The sequence below is a fragment of the Erpetoichthys calabaricus genome, chromosome 3, assembly GCF_900747795.2.
Source record: "Erpetoichthys calabaricus chromosome 3, fErpCal1.3, whole genome shotgun sequence".
In the NCBI taxonomy this organism is placed as follows: Eukaryota; Metazoa; Chordata; class Cladistia; order Polypteriformes; family Polypteridae; genus Erpetoichthys; species Erpetoichthys calabaricus.
The window spans coordinates 214,321,940-214,343,111 of NC_041396.2; the positions used below are offsets into that span (position 1 = coordinate 214,321,940).

The following is a 21,172-nucleotide window of genomic DNA, read 5'->3' on the forward strand; positions in this document are numbered from 1 at the left end:
CAGATATGCTGCAGGAACCGACCTGTATTTTACAGAAATATAAATTGAAACATAAAAGTATTAATGTAATACTTGAATTTTAATTTTTTATGTCTTTTAGAAAGTTGCAAATATCAAGACAAAGCCAGAAACCAGTACTCTCAGCTTGGAGAAGGTAGAGTACAACTACTTCAGTTACCTGTCAGCTAAAGGCAGTTTAAAGCATATGTTTGGATTTTTTTTAATTGTTTAAGCTTTCAGTAATGTGTATTATAAAAATGCATTATAATATAGCTACTTGCTGGTTTTATTTGTACTGATCTCTGCCAAGATTTCTTCCACATTTTTAGCTCCAGTTTAAATTTCAGAAACTCTACCTGCTAATTGTTCATATTACTGTAATTTCCTACTCATGTCAACAAAATTTATATGTAGTGCTGGGCGGTATGATCAAAATTCTATATCGCAGTATTTTTCAAAATTATACTGGTTTCACGGTATTCAACGGTATTTTTTTCCCATGCATGAGTGGATGTTAACCACATTTTCCACTGCAATTACTGTAGTAGGCTGGCTAAGAATAACCTATTCCACTGTCATGAGAATTGTACATTGTACAAAAAAATATTTTAATGTGCACACAAGTTAATACAGGTTTGCATGGCCCCATAAAGTGATAGTTTTCAAGGGGGTGGCATTAATGAAGAGAAGGAATCACATTGCATGACAGATGCAGTCAAAATATAGAACCTCTTTATTAAACAAAGTTTGCAAACAACTTAAACTAAAATATTGACAACATATTTTCAACCATCCAAAGAGGCATTTAGACTTAGTAAAATATCCAGAGGTGCTTGTCAAAAGTTGTATTGCACTGAACATGTCTTAGAAAAGCAATAAATAGTAGATATTTTTTGTAAACCAACTACACTTTCTGTTAATGTTAACAATCTCTGTCCACTGACACGTTAAAGTGACTTTTTAAACAATTTTACCATCATTAAACTGCGTAATATTTAAACTAATAAATAATAACAATAAAATAAATAATAGTGCAACTTCCAGTAATAATACTATTACTTCAAGCCCAGGTGCATTACACAGTATTCACCAAGTAAAATTAAAATAAAAAAAAAAAAAAAAACAAGTGCAACTTGGTGATGACATCTTTACCAACTGAACCATCATTAAAGCAATTTGCATTAATATGGACCGTGCTTCAAGCTAAACTATATACATAAAAAATAAAACTGCAACTTGCATTTATAATGCTATTTGTGGTATAGTCCTACGGAAACGTATTAGGGCCATGGTGAAGAAAAAAAAAAAAAATACAGACACAGTGAAGAAGAAAAAAACTATATGTCGAGAATTAAGTCGACATGTTTACTTTATTCTCGACATTTCCACTTTATTCTCGTAGTTTATTTTGTCATTAAAGTAGAATGTCATAAACTAAACTTCATCCTAAAATCAATATTTAATTTACTAGATTTTCTCAAACCCCGTCATAACTATTGTAGCCCATTAAATGCTTTGTGTTAAGTGTTTCTCGACCCAGTTGTTAATCACTACGCGCTTCTTAAACTGACTTCCTTAGCACTAAGAGGAGGCGCAGGCAGCGATCGCCGCATAGAATACATTCAATTCATGATATTCCTGCTTTCTGAAAGTTTAGAATGCAAAGATAAATACTTGATATCATTTTCATGATGAAATGCATTAAAGCAGGTATTAAACATGCACAGTGGCGTGGTGGTAGTGCTGCTCCCTCGCAGTAAGGGGTCCCCAGGTGTACATTCAGTGTAGGGAACTTTATGGCAGGTGTGACGAGGCTCCAAAAAAACTGGATGTATGAATGGGTATAGAACAGGTTTAACTTAAATATTGTGTATATGTTAGGTTCATGATCTGGTGGTCAGTAACACGAACACAGAATTCAATGGATGCTCTTCTGAGCAGACTTTCTTTATTGCATGCGCGCTGTCTCTGTCTGACGTAACAAACCCCCAGTTCCTATCATTCCTTTTTCTTTATCCACCTAACCAATCACCACACGATAAACGTCTTTGTGAAATTAAAACTAGTTATAGAGTTAGACCACGGAGTGTTCAGAACTTTAAAAAAAAATCTTCGTTATACATGTTTAATTATGCCAACCATTCAGGATTCCGCCCATCCCAGCAAGCATTGTGTGCAAGGCAAGAGCAAATTCTGAATGTGGCGCCAGCACATCGCAGGGTGAATGCGAGCAATACATACACTAGCAGGGTCAATATAATGTAACAAAACCCCACATCCTACATGACTTTGAAAGAAAACTGAAGCACGCCAAGTAAACCAACCAGAAAAACATGCAAATTCAAGGTAGGGAACACCCGGAACCCTTTTGCTGCGAGGCAGCAGTGCAACCTCCACGCCACCGTGCCCCCACATGATTAATACATGCTTTAATGCAGGGGTAGGCAATGTCGGTCCTGGAGTGCCACAGTATGTGCAGGTTTTTGTTCCAACCCAGTTCCTTAACGAGAACTCAATTATTGCTGATGAAGCACATATTGCTTAAGTGACATTTTAATGCTTCATTTTAGTGGTCTCGCTTGTTAAGGTTCTCCAACCTTAATTGCTTATTTCAATCTTAAACTGCTGCATTCAGTGTTTTAATTGCTCCTTATTAGCAATAAGATGTAAAACAGGGGTAGGCAATGTCGGTCCTGGTGAGCCGCAGTGGCTACAGGTTTTCATTCCAACCCAATTGCTTAATTAGAAACCAATCATTGCCAATCTCAGACCTTATTTAATTTTATGGCTTGTTAGTCTGTGCAATGTAAGGCTTTTATATCGTAGATTTTTTTCCTTTCCAAGGATATCATCCAAATGATTTGAAGCCTAAAACAGATCATTTTCAGTCTGTCACATTTTTCTATTAAGTGTTTTATTAAATCAAACCGTGCATGATGAACACACACAGATGTAATTGGAAAAAAGCTAGCTGGAGAACTGCTGGCTGCTTTGTCTTTTACATCTTATTGCTAATAAGGAGCAATTAAAACACTGAATGCAGCAGTTTAAGATTGAAATAAGCAATTAAGGTTGGAGAACCTTAACAAGCGAGACCACTAAAATGAAGCATTAAAATGTCACTTAAGCAATATGTGCTTCATCAGCAATAATTGAGTTCTCGTTAAGGAACTGGGTTGGAACAAAAACCTGCACATACTGTGGCACTCCAGGACCGACATTGCCTACCCCTGCTTTAATGCATTTCATCATGAAAATATCAAGTATTTATTTATCTTAGCATTCTAAATGTTCAGAGAGCAGGAATATCATGAAATGTATTCTTTGTGCTGCCTGCGCCTCCTCTTAGTGCAAGAGGAAGTCAGTTTAAGAAGCACGTAGCGATTAACATAGCTCTGTGAACACTTAATACAAAGCATTTAATGTGCTACAGAACTTATGACGGGGTTTGAGAAAATCTAGTAAATTAAATATTCATTTTAAGATGAAGTTTAGTTTACAATGTTCTACTTTAATGACAAATTAGGATAATAAAGTCAACATGTCGACTTTAATCTCGACATAAACGGTGTAGCTACGTTTTCCCAAAGTTTCTAAAGTTCAGCAGCTCTAACTCAAAAAATGGGATTCAGCAAAGGCCTGACGCGCAGAAATGATTCCACAGACAAAATATCTTCGTTTTTAAGTGTTTAGTTAAGCTTCAAATTAAAACATCCATCCATCCATCCATCCATCCAGTTTCCAACCCGCTGAATCCGAACACAGGGTCACGGGGGTCTGCTGGAGCCAATCCCAGCCAACACAGGGCACAAGGCAGGAAGCAATATCGGGCAGGATGCCAACCCACCGCAGGACACACACAAACACACCCACACACCAAGCACACACTAGGGCCAATTCAGAATCACCAATCCACCTAACCTGCATGTCTTTGGACTGTGGGAGGAAACCGGAGCACCCGGAGGAAACCCACGCAGACACAGGGAGAACATGCAACTCCACGCAGGGAGGACCCGGGAAGTGAACCCAGGTCTCCCAACTGCGAGGCAGCAGCACTACCCACTGCGCCACCGTGCCGCCTCAAAGTAAAACAGTTCACACAAAAAAGAAAATTAAAATAGCAAAAAAAGGGAAAATGTATAATAAGAAAAAATTCAGTTCTAAGCTTAATCTTGTTACTTCTTAAATCATTACTAATCACTTATAATTTCTGAACCATTTCAAAATGTTTCTGAACCATTACAAAGTGGTCAGAAAACTGTATGGTTATCCCATCTCTGAGTAGAAAATGGGTCTTTAAAGTCCCTGTTTACTGGGACCTGTTCTAAACACAAAAAGAACTTATTAACACACTGTTTCTCAGTTATAGCAAGAAGATTCTATCTCTTACTAACTTATAGGGGGAAAGGACTATACCATTGTCTATGACTATGGAAGAAATTGTATTCTATTCAAATAAAGCAAACATTAATATGAGTTTAACTCAAAACTTTAACTTTCTAAGATTGGCTCTTACAAACGGCGAGAATAAAGTCAACATTTCAATTTTATTCTCGTTATAAGCGTCGAGATTAAAGTGGAAATGTTCAGAATAAAGTCAACATGTCGTCACACTATTACACAGTATTGGAAAAAAAATAAAACAAGTACAACTTGGCTTGCAGTATTATCCAGTAGTATAGAAACAGTATTCACACATTTGAACATAATGGTCCACATCCGACCTTTTAAATCCAAAGTATTTCCAGACAACAGACACGGCTCCTTTTTTAGGCAAAAGTTTTTCTGTGTCATCATGTTCAACTTTATTGTCTGCTACAGCTTCAGTTTCAGAATGTTCTCTGTCCATTTTCTCCTTTCAATACTTCCACTAACGTATGTACTCCTTTTAATACGTCTTTAGCGGTGCAGCAGTGAAAAAGGTCCCTCCTTAAACAGTTTCCTGCTGCGCCACGTTTCGAACTTTAAACCAGTGTTGCGGTATAAGAAAAATCCATATCATAACAAAAATAAAAAACATTTTTTGGTATGAACCCGTATACCGCCCAGCACTATTTATATGCCATATTTTACAAAAGGCTTGGGGTCTGTTGGGCAGTTAAATTTTACTTACATATTGCCAACAGATGGCTTATGTTGTGATGGCAGAGTATAAGCAGCTGTAATGACTCCTGTTGTCTGTTGTGGTTTTCTTAAGCTTCATGATATTTTAAAATTTTGATGTTTTCATTTCTTTTTCATACTGGTTTTATGGAGTCTTACTATAAATTATTAGACATATCACTTTCATCCCTAAATTGTAGATAACTGCTTGAAAACCATTCATAGTTTAGAGGTGAAAGAGTTTTCAAATTATAGCCATAGCTTACACAGAAGAAAATAAGAAATTTGACTAATGAGAGTAGAATATTCAGTTGTTCATTAAGGTTATTTGGTTTGCTAATACCTAAGTTGTACCAGTTTCTCATCCCGATACTTTAAAAAGTTGTCAAATTTTCTGCATTAGCTTAATGACATTTTAAATGCACATCCATTACTTTCCACTGGCATCCTGGAGTGCCTGATTTACTATGATTGAAAGAACTGTCCTGGACCAACCATATCAAGGCTGTTAAGACTATTGAAGTAGGCCTTCGTATAACCATTTTTGTTTAGGTCTAGGGAAGTTTATTAGCTTTATAGTGTCAGAGTAAGATGTGATCTTTAGTACAGGGATTTACTGTTATGTCTTTCTTTACTGTTGTATGCTGTGTGCAGTTCTGGTCACAAGATGTTATCTCACTAGCACAATATAGAGTACAAGCATAATATCCTTTGATTGATGCATCAACATAAACTCCTAAATTCTTTTCAGAAGTTGCTTCTTGTATGTCCCATCATAATTGTGGTTAATGTTGATTCACTGGCCTGAAGCACTTTGTGTTTTTCAAAATTAAAATGCATTTTCATAGTGTTTGCCAATTGTTCTTCTTTTTGAAGTGTTTTTGCTACCTCCTTCATTTTTGTTAATTTTTGGCAGTTTGTTACAGTATTTATTATAATGTTACTGCTGCCAACAATTCTTAACATGACAGAGGTACCATAGGCATCTGTATGTCTTATTTCAGCGATATAAAGTTCCAGTCTTATAAAGATCTAGTAGGTTAATTTGGATTGAGTGTGTTTTACAGCAGTTGCAGTAATCCTCAATTGAAAGATGCAGTTTGATGAACAAGTGATAATTGACAGGAGGCACACCTGTCAGAAAGTTGCCTTTATGTGTTTTGCACAGGGGAGAAGTTTGAAATGAATTATGTACCATATTTTCTAAAGTACCGGTAAGTGGATGAGCCTACCTAACTGCTTCCTAAGTATTTGAATTAGTTGAAATGAAAGGGGTTCTCTTCTCAAATTATGTAAACCGTGTGTTGTTAGTTTTGAATGTATCAAAAATACACAGGGTTTTTTTTTTCAGGCCAGATTAGAGGTTCACAGGTTTGGCATCACAGGATACAAAAAGGACCAGCAGAGAATGCTTGAACAAGAACGGGCTATCATGCTAGGTGCAAAGGTATGAATTTGATGTATTTTTAAATTGTATAATTGATTCAGTACTAGTAGGGAATTCATTTATTCACTGTAAATGTATTGTAAATAAAAGTCTTAATGATGAGATTTTGTCATGAGTAGAACCATCCATGGAGTAGTAAACAATTTGTTTTGTATGTCCTTTGAATGTAACTGTTTCTTTTGACAAATATTTTAGCTGTGTATCTTAACAATATCACTGCACCTGATTGCTTCAACTGCATCTTTCTTTAACTTCATTCAGAATTCTACTGCTAGACGATAGTTTGGGCATTATTTACAGATAATGTGAGGTCCTAAGCAGCAAGCCAACATTTTAAAAATCTTGGCCTTTCTTCTAACAAATCTATAAGCAGTTACAATATCGGTTTGCTGGTTTTTAGACAGAACATGTATGGATTAATTGTGTCACTACTGTCAGAAAGAATTGGGGAATTTTTAAATCTTTTATATTCTTGAATAGGGAATGAGCAAATTAAGATATTTTGCGTCTTTGTTTTATGTTATTGGTTTATTGTCCTTTAAATTTCTAGTCTGTTTCAGTTATTCTTGGATTCATAAATACAGTTGATTATTTTCCATCACCTATTGTCAGAGTAACTGAGCTGTTAATAGAAATAACCTAAAAGTACTTACATGAGTTCACTTTCATTGTGCCTTCTGGTGACTTTACCATTTAGTTTAAGGTGTTTAAACATCAGACTATTTGTCTCCCATATAAAAGTGTTTATAAAATTCAGAAAAAACATTAAATGGGCTGAAAAATGTGGAGCTTTGTCAGCCACATAAATTTTTGATAGTAGTAGTATGTTGTTATGTATGTGTATGGAGTACAGTGAAATTCTTACTTATCCAACCAACATGTAACATGTTGCCACTCTCTAGTGCCATAATAAATAAGAATATATTACAATAAATTATATTATTTAAGAAACAAGGTGAAGAAATTCTAAAATTTAGACAAACTGTTTAAAAAGTTTGTACCTGATTATTCTGCATTTACTCCCCATGTCAAAGGTGGGTATTGGGTTAACTGACAATTCTAATTGACCTTGTGTGGGTGTATGCATAAATAGGCACTGACATGGAATGGTATAGGTTTAATTCTTGCTTTGTACCCCAATGATCCTGAGAGTGAGTTGGAGAATGTAATTTATTCTGCTAAATAAAATAAATTCAGAGTATTAACAGCTAAAATGCATAATTGAACACTTTTGTCTTTCTAGCTAAAACCACTACTGTTAAAACAAGATAAATAGATATTGTTTGGGTTATGATTATTCTAATTTTGATTTGCTGTAAGGCTTCAGTTTCAGACTTTTCACAGCATAGAAAGTTATCTGGGAGTAGTATTATTCTTCAGAGCTAAAGTTAACAAAGAATATATTTTTATAATTTCTCTAATTATAATACTAATTTTGAAGTAAAGTAATATAATTATTTCAGATAAAGAAAACAGAAGTAAAGAAATAATATTCACTGATCATGGTGATATGTTGCATGTTGATTAGCACATGTGAATAAGAATTACACTGTACTCTATATATGTCACAATAATGACCCCATGACCCCTAAGAATATAGAAAGTCAATCTGCAGCATGAATTCCATACTATAATACTATTTGTAATTAATTTTTTCCCTTTGTTATTCTAGCCACTGAAGCGGGAGTACATTAATTACAAGATTTACCAGGAAACTATTATGGAGAGAAAAAAAAAGGAAAGAGAAGAGATGATGATGGTAAATATGTTTTGGCATAGAGTGAAAATACTTTCAGTTCTTTTATTCTTCTTATTCCATAAAAAAGCTGGAGCATTATACACAATTACTGATATACATAATTGAAAATGCATAACATGCATTCAAAAACTTAAAATTAATTGCTCAATGATATCATAACTAAAATGGATGGATGGATGGATATAACACAAACCCACATGTAAAACATTGAAGTGTCCACTGACCAGCCACAACATTAAAATCACTGACAGGAGAAGTGAATAACAATGATTATTTCATTATGTTGGCACCTGTCAATGGATGAAATATATTAGGCAACAAGGTGTCAGTCAGTTCTTGAAGGTGATGTCATAGAAGCAGGAAAAATGGCCAAGCATAAGGATCTGAGCGACTTTGACGAGAGCCAAATTATGATGGCTAAAAAACTGGGTCAGAGCATCTCCAAAACTTTTTCCTGGTATGCATGTTTAGTATCTTCAAAAAGTGTTCCAAGGAAGGAAAACCAGTGAACGGTGACAGGGTAGATAGATAGATAGATAGATAGATAGATAGATAGATAGATAGATAGATAGATAGATAGATAGATAGATAGATAGATAGATAGATACTTTATTAATGGATGCCCAAGGCTCATTGATATGCATGGGCAGTAAAGGCTAGTCTGCTGTAGCATAAACTCATGAAAAACGTAATGCTTTCCATGAGAGAAATGTGTCAGAACACAAAGTGTATCACAGCTTTTTGTGTGTGTCCCGACCTCTGCACCACCTAAAGCGCCTACATTGTGAACATCAGAACTGGACAATGGAGCAATAAAAGAATGCAGTGTCATGCTGGGAAACCTTGTGTCCTGACATTCATGTGGATGTTACTTAGACCCATATCACCTACCTAAAGATTGTTGCAGATCATGTATACCCCTTCATGGCAGCGGTTTTACTTAATTTCAGTGGCCTCTTTCAGCAGAATAAGTCACCCTGCCATACTGCAAAAATTGTTCAGAAATGGTTTGAGGAACTTGAAAATATGTTCAAGGTTTTGGCCTCCAAATTCCACAGATCTCAGTCAATTGAGCATCTGTGGGATGTGCTAGATAAACATTTCCAATCCATGGAGGCCCATCTTGCAACCTACAGGACTCAAAGTATCTGCTGGTAATGTCTTGGTGCCAAATCCCACAGGACACCTTCAGATCTCTTGTGTAGCCCATGCCTTGACATTGACCTACACAATATTAGGCAGGTGGTTTTTATATTATGGCCCATTGTGTATAGTAAAATATCGATTGTAGTTGTTTGCAGAATTTATTTATACTAATTTCCGTTTTCAGAGCAAGTAACCTCGGGTGCAAGGCAAAAGTAAACATTAGACAAGATCTTAGGCTATCACAAGACTTAACTTAGGTTGCTAATGCATCTATTTATGTTAAGTATAAAATATGACTATATATATACTGTATATATTAAACTTAAGGACGTCGTAAAACAGGTTTCTTTCCGGGGAAAAAAAAAAACTTCATTTTAGTTTACAAAGACTAGTCTAGATAGATAGATAGATAGATACTTTATTATAGGCAGATACTTTATTAATCCCCAAGGGGAAATTCACATGTTATGTTCTCGTTTTAGTATCACAAGTAATAACATGGTCAAAGCGGTAGTGATCACTACACATAACAAAGAAGACAGTGTGAAAAATTCAGAAGAAACCCATTGCAAAGATGGAAACAATTACTGTAAAGTAATATTTAAAGCCTTCTTAGCGATCACTGACAAGAGTGAATACAAGTTCTAAAGCTTCTCTAATACCGGCAGGTAGAACATTCTAGTGGCAGTAGTTTTATTTATTTGTGTAATTTTAGGTAGTCCTGCATCTTATTATCTCACAAAAAAAAGTACAAATCTTTTGCCATAAATTTTTAGAGAAATTTCAGTGCCTTTCTCACACAAGTCTCCTTTTCAGAAACTACAATTTCTGCTCAGATAGATTTAAATCCGAAAGTCTGGCCAGGCTGAAGTTTTCCACTTTTTCCTGCTTAATGAACTCCTTGGTTTTAATCACAGTTTGTCTTGCTGTGTGATTTTGTTAAGATATTCATGTTTCTGTACACTTCTAAAGTTATTCTACTGTTCCAGTGATTACTTAAATTGCAGCATGACCTTTATGGGTCTGTGGTTAGCAGAATTTATCTCCTGCATTTTAGAAGGTGTTGCTGATTTCAGCAAGAGTTTTTTTCTCTTTTTTTCCTCCCTGCCCTGATAATTTCTCAGTTATCAGCTGAAGTTTTTTTGCTGTCTTGGTCTTCGCTTAATGCTAAATACACCAACAATGTCTTTCTTTTTCTTGATATATCAGTTTACTAATTTTGTAATTCCAGTTTCTATGCCATAGCTCATGAACAGTTCTCTAGTCTTCTGGTTTACACCTCCTAATTCCAAAAGTAAAAAGTGAATGGAAGACCAAAGTGTAAATCTCATGCTACCCACTCATAGTTCTTTATATGTGAGAAACAAGTGCAAGAAGAAATTTTCAGCAATCACAAAGAAATTTTCCTAACACTTACAGGAGGACATAACACAACATGTGGCATTATTCAAAAACATTAAAGCATGTACAAAAAATACCCTGAAATAAAGTGACATCCTGCACTTTTGCCTTTTCATCTCAAAGTCTCAGGTACTTGCGAATACAATATTAATGTCAGTTTAATTAAATAGCGAAGCTTTTTTAGAAAAAAAAAGTAAGTTTTGGGTAGCATTTAACATGAACAATGCCATGTGACATAGACTTATATTGTAAGATTAATTACGTTGTGGACATTTGATATGCAGTACATTCAAACAAGTGACTGAGGAAAAATTATATGAAATTCCAAAGGAAGAACACTGCAAAATAATTTAGAGAGATGGTTGAGTAGACTAATTACTAACTATGCAGAAATCTTATCCTGTATCTTTGTTTCATTTGTTGAGTTTGATTTATTCTATTTTGAGGAATGGTGTTGTCCCATTTAATAAAATTAAACTGGTCTACTAAAAGCAGTGAAATTTGTGATTATTATAAAGAAAGTTGCCGTAGGACTTATTTTATTATTTTTTTAATGTATACGCAGTTTATCATTGAATTCTTTTTTCTAAAATTATAAATTCCATGCCACACATCTCATATTTCAAAAAAGTAATAAAAATGTCATTATTTTTTTTCCTCCAGTTTTGTGACCCAGCTCATACCTTGCATGTAACTGTAATTCATTAATTTTAACTTAACATAAAATATTTTATCAACTACAGTGATCCCTCGCTATATCGCGCTTCGCCTTTCACGGCTTCACTCTATCGCGGATTTTATATGTAAGCATATTTAAATATATATCGCGGATTTTTTGCTGGTTCGCGGATTTCTGCGGACAGTGGGTCTTTTAATTTCTGGTACATGCTTCCTCAGTTGGTTTGCCCAGTTGATTTCATACAAGGGACGCTATTGGCAGATGGCTGAGAAGCTACCCAGCTTACTTTTCTCTCTCTCTCTCTCTCTTGCGCTGACTTTTTCTGATCCTGACGTAGGGGGATTGAGCAGGGGGGCTCGTCTAAAAATGCTGAAAGATTATCTTCACGTTGGCTACCTTCTGTGCAGCTGCTTCGTGAAGTGACATGCTGCACGGTGCTTCGCATACTTAAAAGCACGAAGGGCACGTATTGATTTTTTTTATCTGTCTCTCTCTCTCTCTCTCTCTCTCTCTCTCTCTCTCTCTCTCTCTCTCTCTCTCTCTCTCTCTCTCTCTCTCTCTCTGCTCCTGACGGAGGGGGTGTGAGCTGCCGCCTTCAACAGCTTTGTGCCGCGGTGCTTCGCATACTTACAAGCCAAACAGCCCTATTGATTTGTTTGCTCCTTTGAAGAGGAAGATATGTTTGCATTCTTTTAATTGTGAGACTGAACTGTCATCTCTGTCTTGTCATGGAGCACAGTTTAAACTTTTGAAAAAGAGACAAATGTTTGTTTACAGTGTTTGAATAACGTTCCTGTTTCTCTACAACCTCCTGTGTTTCTGCGCAAATCTGTGACCCAAGCATGACAATATAAAAATAACCATATAAACATATGGTTTCTACTTCACGGATTTTCTTATTTCGCGGGTGGCTCTGGAACGCAACCCCCGCGATGGAGGAGGGATTACTGTACATAAACATTTAAACCCTTTTACTAATTACCACTGTATAACAGTCATTAATTTGTTTACTTTATTCATGCATTAATCCTATAGTAGCTTAGATCATTGCAATCATTATTAAATGTGTCCATCCATTTTCCAGCCTACTTATCCAGTTCAGGATCATGTGGACTTTCTGTCTGACTCATCAGTACTGGGATGCTCCTAACTGAGGACCAGTCTGTTCACAAACATGTACATTGTTGACTGTTTTATTGAATTTGTCTTTAGGATAAAGAAGAAGCCAAAGATGAACCATTGAAGAAGAAGAAAAAGAGGAGAAGCGGACAGGACAGGTGTGTTATGTTATAAAATTTGCATTGTCAATATTTGTTATACAGTTTACAAGTTTGAATTTGCTTTTTTTGTAAATGTTACAATGCTAACACTACAGTATACGGTTGCATGACTGTCAGTAGAAGCCAATTTAAATTTAGCCTCACAGTGTTTGAGTCACACATTTATAATACAGCTGCATTAACTCCTGTGTGGTTGGGTTAAAATGAAATATTTGCTTTTTGCTCATAGCCATAAGTAAAAGTCATTGTGGTGAATGGTGAAAGCTATCAAGCACATCATTAGCATACATACTGTTTGTGCGCTACCTAGATTTTGTACCTTCAAATATAATATTTTGTGCAACCAAAGGCAACAACCATCAGTAACTGATTGAGGATTGAGAGACATGTTCAACTTTTTTTAAACTAAAATCTGTTTTGCAATGGCTTTGTCCTTCAATAATAATATGAATTGATTTGTCTTGTATTGTATGTATTAGAATTTTATACAGCAAATGTCCTTCGTAGTAATACGTCTTCAGTGTAGTTTTTCTTACCTTGCTTGCTTTAATATTCAACAGTTTCAGCTGTTTATCCTGACTATCGGGCAGTGTTGAAAATATGTAACTATAAATGCAGTCAGAAGCTAGCATTATCCTCAAAGAAATACAACCCAGAGTATGGCAGCATCAGGACAGCAGTAAAACCAAAACTACTCTTCGTGTGAAGTGCATTGTGAATACTGTGTTGCACCCTGCATGACTTATACCACACCTTATATTCATCTACTCCCTGTATCGCTTGTTAAATCCCTGTTGGATGCCGAGTTGTACCCTAATACAAGAAAAAATAGGTCAAATGTGAAAAACAAAAAATAAGTTGGCCATTTTGTTTAAATAAGGTTGCAAATGTGCCAAAGGGGCAAATAGAAAATACTGAGAAATATTTAATGTATATAAACTGGAACACAAGAACATGTGAACAACATGTGAAGCATAGGCAAATCTTGCATTAAAAAAATTTAATCACAGAACTTCTTAATACATTAATCGCACATGTTAACAGTTATACATATGTAAAATAACACCGTATATATCTTTAATAGTTTTTTTTTTTCTTTCAATTGTCACCCTTTCTGCTGGCAGCCATTTAAGAGCATAGTTCTTCTTTAAGCAATAGTAATGGTGTAATTTTATTTGGGTAATAAAGTTAATTTGGCTTCTTAATTTAAAGTGATCACGTGCCTTATTTGTTCAATTATTTTTACATAGTGTTCTTGAATTATAAGAATGCTTTTTAAGAAATAAACAAGAGTATAGATAAGAAGGTAAATAATATCAAAGCCAATATTAAGTTCTAATAGTTCAGTGTATTATAGTTGAATGGTGCATAAAGCGCTGTTTCTATTATATAAGCACTACAGCATGAAACGACCACTAATTCTGTTTGTGGAAAAGTACTTCCATTTGTCTAAATGAGGGCAACTGTGAAACTGTTGAGTGTGCACTACTTATTAATCTGTCTAGTTTCAAACATTCTTATGGTTGCTAACTTTAGAAAACAAAATTAATTCCTTACCTGGCTGTGAAAGCCATATATCCTCTCACCTGTCCCACTGTCTTACTAGTGCAAAGTTATTAGGATTTTTTTGCATGCATAATTCAGTGGGGGTTTTTTTTATCAGTACATGATAGCTTATTCTATGTGTCTATGGTTCTCTGTGTAAAGCAAAACTTCCTAATGTTTGTGTGAAATTTATCCTTAACAAGTTTCCAACTATGTCCCTGTGTGCTTGTTCAACTCATTTTAAAGTATCCACTATAGTAATTCCCTTCATAATTTTAAACACTTCAGTCATGTCACCTCTTAATCTTCCTTCATAATTTATCCCCTGTAGTCCTGGAATGAGCCTAGTCACTCTTCTCTAGACTTTTTCCAGCACTGCTGTGTCCATTTTGTAGCCTGGAGACCATAACTGCACACAGTACTCCAGAAGAGGCCTCACCAGGTAGCCTGGAGACCATAACTGCACACAGTACTCCAGAAGAGGCCTCACCAGTGCATTATAAAGTTTGAGCAGAACCTCCTTGGACTTGTACTCCACACAGTTTGCTATATAATCTAACATTCTGTTTACCTTCTTAATGGCTTCTGAACACTGTAAGTTGATAGTGTCAAGTCCAGTACGACTCCCAAATGCTTCTCATAAGGTATAGTTTTGATTTTTAGACCCCCCATCATGTATTCAAACCTAACATTTTTACTTCCTACTTGTTATTCTTTACATTTACTGACATTAAGTTTCATCTGCTATAAATCTGCCCAAGCCTATATGCTGTCCACATCCCTCTGTAATGATTCAGCAGACTCTAGATTGTCTGCCAGTACACCTATCTTGCTATCATCTGCAGACTTAACCAGCTTGTTACTTATATTCCTCCAAATCATATATACTGTATGTGTGTATATATATATATATATATATATATATATATATATATATATATATATATTCACGGCATTCGAAGTCTGTGTCACAATCTGATTGTATGGGTGGTTACCTTCCAGGTAACGCTTGTGGTTGGCCAGCAATCTGCTAACATCCGCCACGGTGCCCTCAGTTTGTGAGGAGCAGATCATAGAATGGTTGAAATAGTTTACTGTCTTTGCATTACAGTAAACTATTTCAACCATTCTATGATCTGCTCCTCACAAACTGAGGGCACCGTGGCGGATGTTAGCAGATTGCTGGCCAACCACAAGCGTTACCTGGAAGGTAACCACCCATACAATCAGATTGTGACACAGACTTCGAATGCCGTGAATGTAATTACCTTGATCTACATGCTGTCAAATAAACGAACCACACGCCGTGGCGCAACGTTAGGGGCATCGCCTCTGGCGCTGACGTCCGAGGTTCGATTCCCGAAAGGGAGTGCAGTGGAGTGTGTACGGCTGATGAGCCCAGAATGAGGGCGAAACACGTGTCGCGTACTCTTTGCATTTATTTGACAGTAAACTATTTCAACCATATATATATATATATATATATATATATATATATATATATATATATATATATATAAAAAAATATTGTGGAACACAACTCTTAACATCAGCCAATTCTAATAGGGATCCTCGCACCATAACACTCTGCTCCCAGTGTCTGAGACAATTTTACACCCATCTACAAACAACACCCTGCACTCCCACATCTTTTAATTTGATGCCCAGTCTGTCTTGTGGCACCTTATCAAATGCTTTCTGAATGTCCAGATAAATAATATCATTTACTCTAATTGAACCATATTCTTTTGTTGCTTCCTCATAGAATTCCAGCATGACCTCCCTCTTCTGAACCCATGCTGTCTGTTCACAAAAACTCCTGTTCTTACCATGTGTTGCTCAATCTTATCCTTAAGAACTCCTTCCTTTAATTACCTGTGATGCACATTAAGGTTACTGGTCTATAGTTGCCTGGATCTGACCAGTTACCCTTTTTATATAACAGGATAATATTTGCCATTTTCCAGTCCTTTAGAATTTCCCTAGTGCACAGTGACTTCCTAAAAATTTGTGTCAAGAATTTATATAGTATAGGTACTCACTAACCTCCAAATAAACTGAAGGTGAATATTATCTGGTCCTGGTGATTTGTTTGATTTCAGCCTATTTAATCTAAGTAGTACTTCTCCTTCTACAATTTCCAAATCACTCAGCACTTCCTTTGTAGTCCATGTTACCACTGGGAAGTTATCCACATCCTCACATGTAAAAATGCAAGTTTAGAGCATCTGCTATTTCATTGTCTGTATTTTTTAATTCTCCTTTACTATTCCTGATGTACTGCACCTCCTCCTTGACCGTTCTTTTACTACTGAAATAGTGAAAGAATCTCTTTGGGTCATCTTTTGCCTTATCTGCTATATTCCTCTCTAACTATTGTTTAGCCTCCCTAATATTCTTCTTAGTGGTTGCCCTCATATTCTCGTATGCCCTATGATTGGAGTTCTTCCTCCACTAAGGAATCATTGTTTCTATTGCTTACTACAGTGTCGGTATTTTACTTACAGAGATGCCGGTGTCAGCTACTGCTGTTTACTGCCCTGCCTCACCAACACTTATCTGAATACAAACAACAAGTAAAAGTAACAAGTAACTTTTTCAAACACTTCCCCAAAACACTTGGCTGCTTTTACTCCTGTGTGGGTAAATAAAAAAAGCAAAAAATACTTCGAAATGGGAGAAGAAGTTTTACAAATTCCCACGTGGCTCCTTAGCGACAACCAAAACACCAATTTTTTAGGAGCAAAATGTATTTTTTATTAACTCTGACAATCTTATCTCAGTAGCATTAGGTGCAAATAAAAAATAACTCTGGATAGGACCCCAGTTCATCACAGGACACACCTCTTTGGGACGTTTGTGGAAACCTGTTTATTCAAAGCAGAATAAATAGACAAGTTATTATTGCAGATTATAAATTATATTATTAAATTATATTGTTTTGTATAGTGTATTACATTTATGAAAAATAATGTGTAGGTTCATTATCTTGTACCAAGGCCAGTGAAATTCTTTCTTGTACTGTATGTGCACATTGCCACTCCCCAGCACCATGATTAGTGCGCATAACAACCTTGTCTCGAAACTGGTCTTCCTCATGTGAAAATTTCTAGTACACCGTTTACAGCACTATATACCTTTAGGAGACATATGTTTTATTCAAATGCTAATGACACTAACCTGTATTTATAAATACATAAAGATTATAGCAAAAATTCTTAAAAGCAGATGGCAAGTGGAATGTGTTTAATCAGAAATCATTTTAAGTTTCACAGAATGTCTTTTGAATTGCTGTAGAAATAAAGTGGTAAACTTGTAAGATACTAAGGCTTTGGGAAGGATGGCATTCTAACTAATTTGAGTATACTGATCTTTCAGTAAATTTTGGAACTGTGCAAGTTGATGTGTAACAGTACAACCAACCAGAATTAGTATATTAAGGACTCTAAATTTTACTGTAAAAGTGTGACTGAAGAAGTAGAAACTAAGGTCAAAAGTGACACCTGTAAAACCTGTGTAAACGTATATCAAAATTGCAAGAACTATATTACATCATTTTCATGATATGGTATCTGTCCTATGCAAATATTTGCAAGAATATTAGTGATAGATGCATTGGCCAAGAATTTCAATTTTAAATTTATTTTGCAATATTTTTGGTTTATACTTACATTATTTCCGTTCTTTTCACAGATCAAAGAAAAAGACAACGTCTGGCATACTGCCCACTGGACAAGTTGGAACGTTCAGGAATGGGACCCTAATTTTAAGTCCAAGTGAAATAAACAAAATAAAGTCATCCAGAGTAATAAAGTAGAAAAAAACTAAAGAACCACCTTATTTAGTTCTGATTGTAAACTTGGTTATTACATCCTTCTGATAAATTCTGTGAATTTTTTTAATTTTTTTTTTTATGTAGACCCACAATAGTTCTTTTTTATGTACCAAGTGCCAGGAATAACAAAAAGTGCCTTTAGCAACATCTGTGGGCTGAAACATTAAATAATTGAACAAGTATAATATTCATCCATCTATTTTTCTAAAACTGTTTAGTGCATTTCAGGGTCACGAGAGGCCAAAGCCTGTCTGAGCAGTATCAGACTTGACGCCTAAAGCAGCTCCACCTTTAACATTTCATGTTGACTGTAAGAGCTGTGCACACCTTAGAGGTCCCTATATATATTGAGGGGTTGATTGAAGGAGGTCTAACCTGGTGTCTTTGTTGCCACACCTAGCCCCAAAAAGGTTCTGGGATGAGACTGAATGTAAATCCTTTTAGGGTTTGAAGGGCCATTCCCTAAAGTGGCTCTTGACTCTGAGGAGTTTAATTGAAGGCTCATTCATTAGGCCTAAGAGTACAGATAGATAGAAGGTGAGAAGGTGGCCAATTTTCTGCACTGTCAAATGGTGGAATGGGGTGGCAACCTTTAGAGGTAGGCCCAAAAGGATAGCAGTGTTTTGAATGTGTTTTGTTTGATATAGTTTAATTTGCATTGGTTTATTCTCGCAGGTGTACTGGTGTAATAAAGATGTATTTTTCTATTTTCTAGAGTTTTGGCATTATTCTGAATCTGGAGAGATGTTAGGTGGGGCTCTCTCCTGTCACATCTATTAGTAACATCAATTTCTACAGCATGTTTTCCTACAAAGGATGCAATTCAAAATCCTTTATAAGATATTAAAGAAAAGGTTGCAAGAAGAAAACAAAACAAATTAGAAATAGATAAAACTAAGAATGAGCCTCCTTGGAGTTAACCCCAAGTGTCTCACAAGCTTGGAATTCTACATAAAAACAGTAAGTCCTGAGTAGTACTCAGTCTAACCAATTTTGATGAGATATTGAGTGTTAAGTCCAAATATCTCTCTGGACAGTATTCTGCTGGCATCCTGTAGATGAAATAACATCATACTGCAAAAACAATCATGAATTTTACTGTTCATTTGGCCACTCTATGGTAACTCGCCAATATTCATGAATGGGACAGAGCAGTTTAAAAAAAAACATACAATGGCATATAAATGAGAAGCTCTCTAGCTTTTGTTTTTTTAGAAAGAGTTGGAACTGAATCATTACTTAAATCAAGTAACAGTGAGAACAATGTGAATTGGTCATCAAATGTTGACACAGATACAGAAACTGGTGCATACAGCACTGTATAACTGAACTGCTATGATATGCATGGCGAATTTGGTCCTGTGAAGGTTCACCGTGGTGCAAGTAGCTTTGTGGAAAAAAGTCTAAATAATTGTGATCAAGTAGATGGGCAAGAAGGAGCTGCCTAAAGCTCCCCCTAAGCACTGTTGACAATGCAGCATCTTTCAGTGTTTTGGGGGAAATGTGGAAGTCAGTAAGCCTTGTGCTGTGGTAGCCTAAAATAACACAACTGGCATGTTGATCGGGCAGTAAAGGCACTAAATATTACAAGAAGATCGCAACATCAGGCAATGAATTGGTGACTGTTTCAAAACGTGTCAATTGAAGGACGTGTACTAAATCTTCATAAATGCAGTAGTCTACTCTAGACATGCTTTTCCTAGTGTATTTATGGTGATGTTTTGTTATTTACATGTTTCTGTTATACAGGTGTAAATGTGTGGCCGCTAGGGGTGACTGTTGCCCCTTTTAACCCCAACAGACAGATGCAGAACACAGGCTAAAAACATCAAGAGGTTATTTAATTTCTTTTTCTTGTTCTTTAAAGTGTCCACAAGCACCACAGCCACAAATAAACATGCAAGTAATTACTAAATTTAACAATACAATTCTTTCTTTCCTCCACCACACCTCCCGACTCTGTCTCGCTTGCTGGGTCTTCAGTAGTATATAGTTCTTGACCCGGATGTGCTTCTGTTCTTCGTCTCACGCGATTTGCCAGCACTTCCGAGTCAGACGGAGAATTCAAGTTTTTTGTCAGCCCGGAAGTACTTCTGGATTTTCGTCCTCGTGACTCGACAGTACTTCCAGGCTATAAGGGAAGTACGACTCCCCCGGTCCTTCCATAGCACGCCCTGGCGGCACCCAACAGGACTCAGATAGCGAACTCCAAGTCCCAGGATGCCCTGTGGGAATCCGGGGCACTGCTATACTCCAGGGGAGCTGCCATCTAGTTTCCTGGGGTAGGCAGTGTCCAAAAGTAGCTGCCTTCCTCCACCCTTTCATTCTTGGGGTGTCCCAGCCGGGTTGAGCTGCCAGCTGTACATCACACAGGATATAATTTTTTTCTAGTTGAAAAAAAATGTGTTTTTGACTTGTTTTTCTGGGGGTAAACATAACGCTAAGGAGGTTAAAAAGACACTTGAAATAATAAGATTAAATCAATATACACTTAAAGTGCAGTCCTTATATTAGCATCACTTTTTAAGTCTCTGAAGATAAGTCTGATGCTACGGTCAGAAGGCCAGGGAGGAGAGAAAAAATAAAAACTCCAGAGGTGAGATGTTGGAGAAATAATTACAATCTTAAGGGGTTCCAAGGCCAAAAGACTGCTCAGCACTACCCAAATTGGGTATTCCATCTAATGTAAATATTTTTTTTGTTGTTGTTTTTTTAGGCTTTGTCTTACAGGATTCAACACAGCGGGTCTCCTGAACAGTTGGAGCATCTGCTATTATTTCAGCATCACAGGAGACTGAACAGTACTTTGATCAAGTGATGGTGGTGCAAAATGTCACCAGAAAAAAATGAGAAAAGTAGAGTTTAATAACGATTGCAAATCCATTAAGAATATGATCAGTCTATGCGTGTATAATAACAGCAAGAGGCCGTCTCACCACTTCTTTAATGTTTAGCTCTTGGAATAATAGTAGACTGC

The 21,172-nt window shown here is 36.1% G+C and overlaps 1 protein-coding gene across 1 annotated transcript in view; it reads left to right on the plus strand.

The window, feature by feature from the left end:
- c3h1orf131 (chromosome 3 C1orf131 homolog) overlaps positions 1–18,902 on the plus strand; it is a 35,777-nt gene extending 16,875 nt beyond the window's left edge. Inside the window, exons 3-7 of the mRNA XM_028797777.2 lie at positions 101–154; positions 6,455–6,550; positions 8,223–8,309; positions 12,748–12,812; positions 18,054–18,902. Of these exons, the coding sequence (XP_028653610.1) occupies positions 101–154; positions 6,455–6,550; positions 8,223–8,309; positions 12,748–12,812; positions 18,054–18,177 (426 nt within the window). The 3' untranslated portion in view covers positions 18,178–18,902. The remainder of the gene's footprint in view (positions 1–100; positions 155–6,454; positions 6,551–8,222; positions 8,310–12,747; positions 12,813–18,053) is intronic.
- Positions 18,903–21,172: the final 2,270 nt, after the last annotated feature.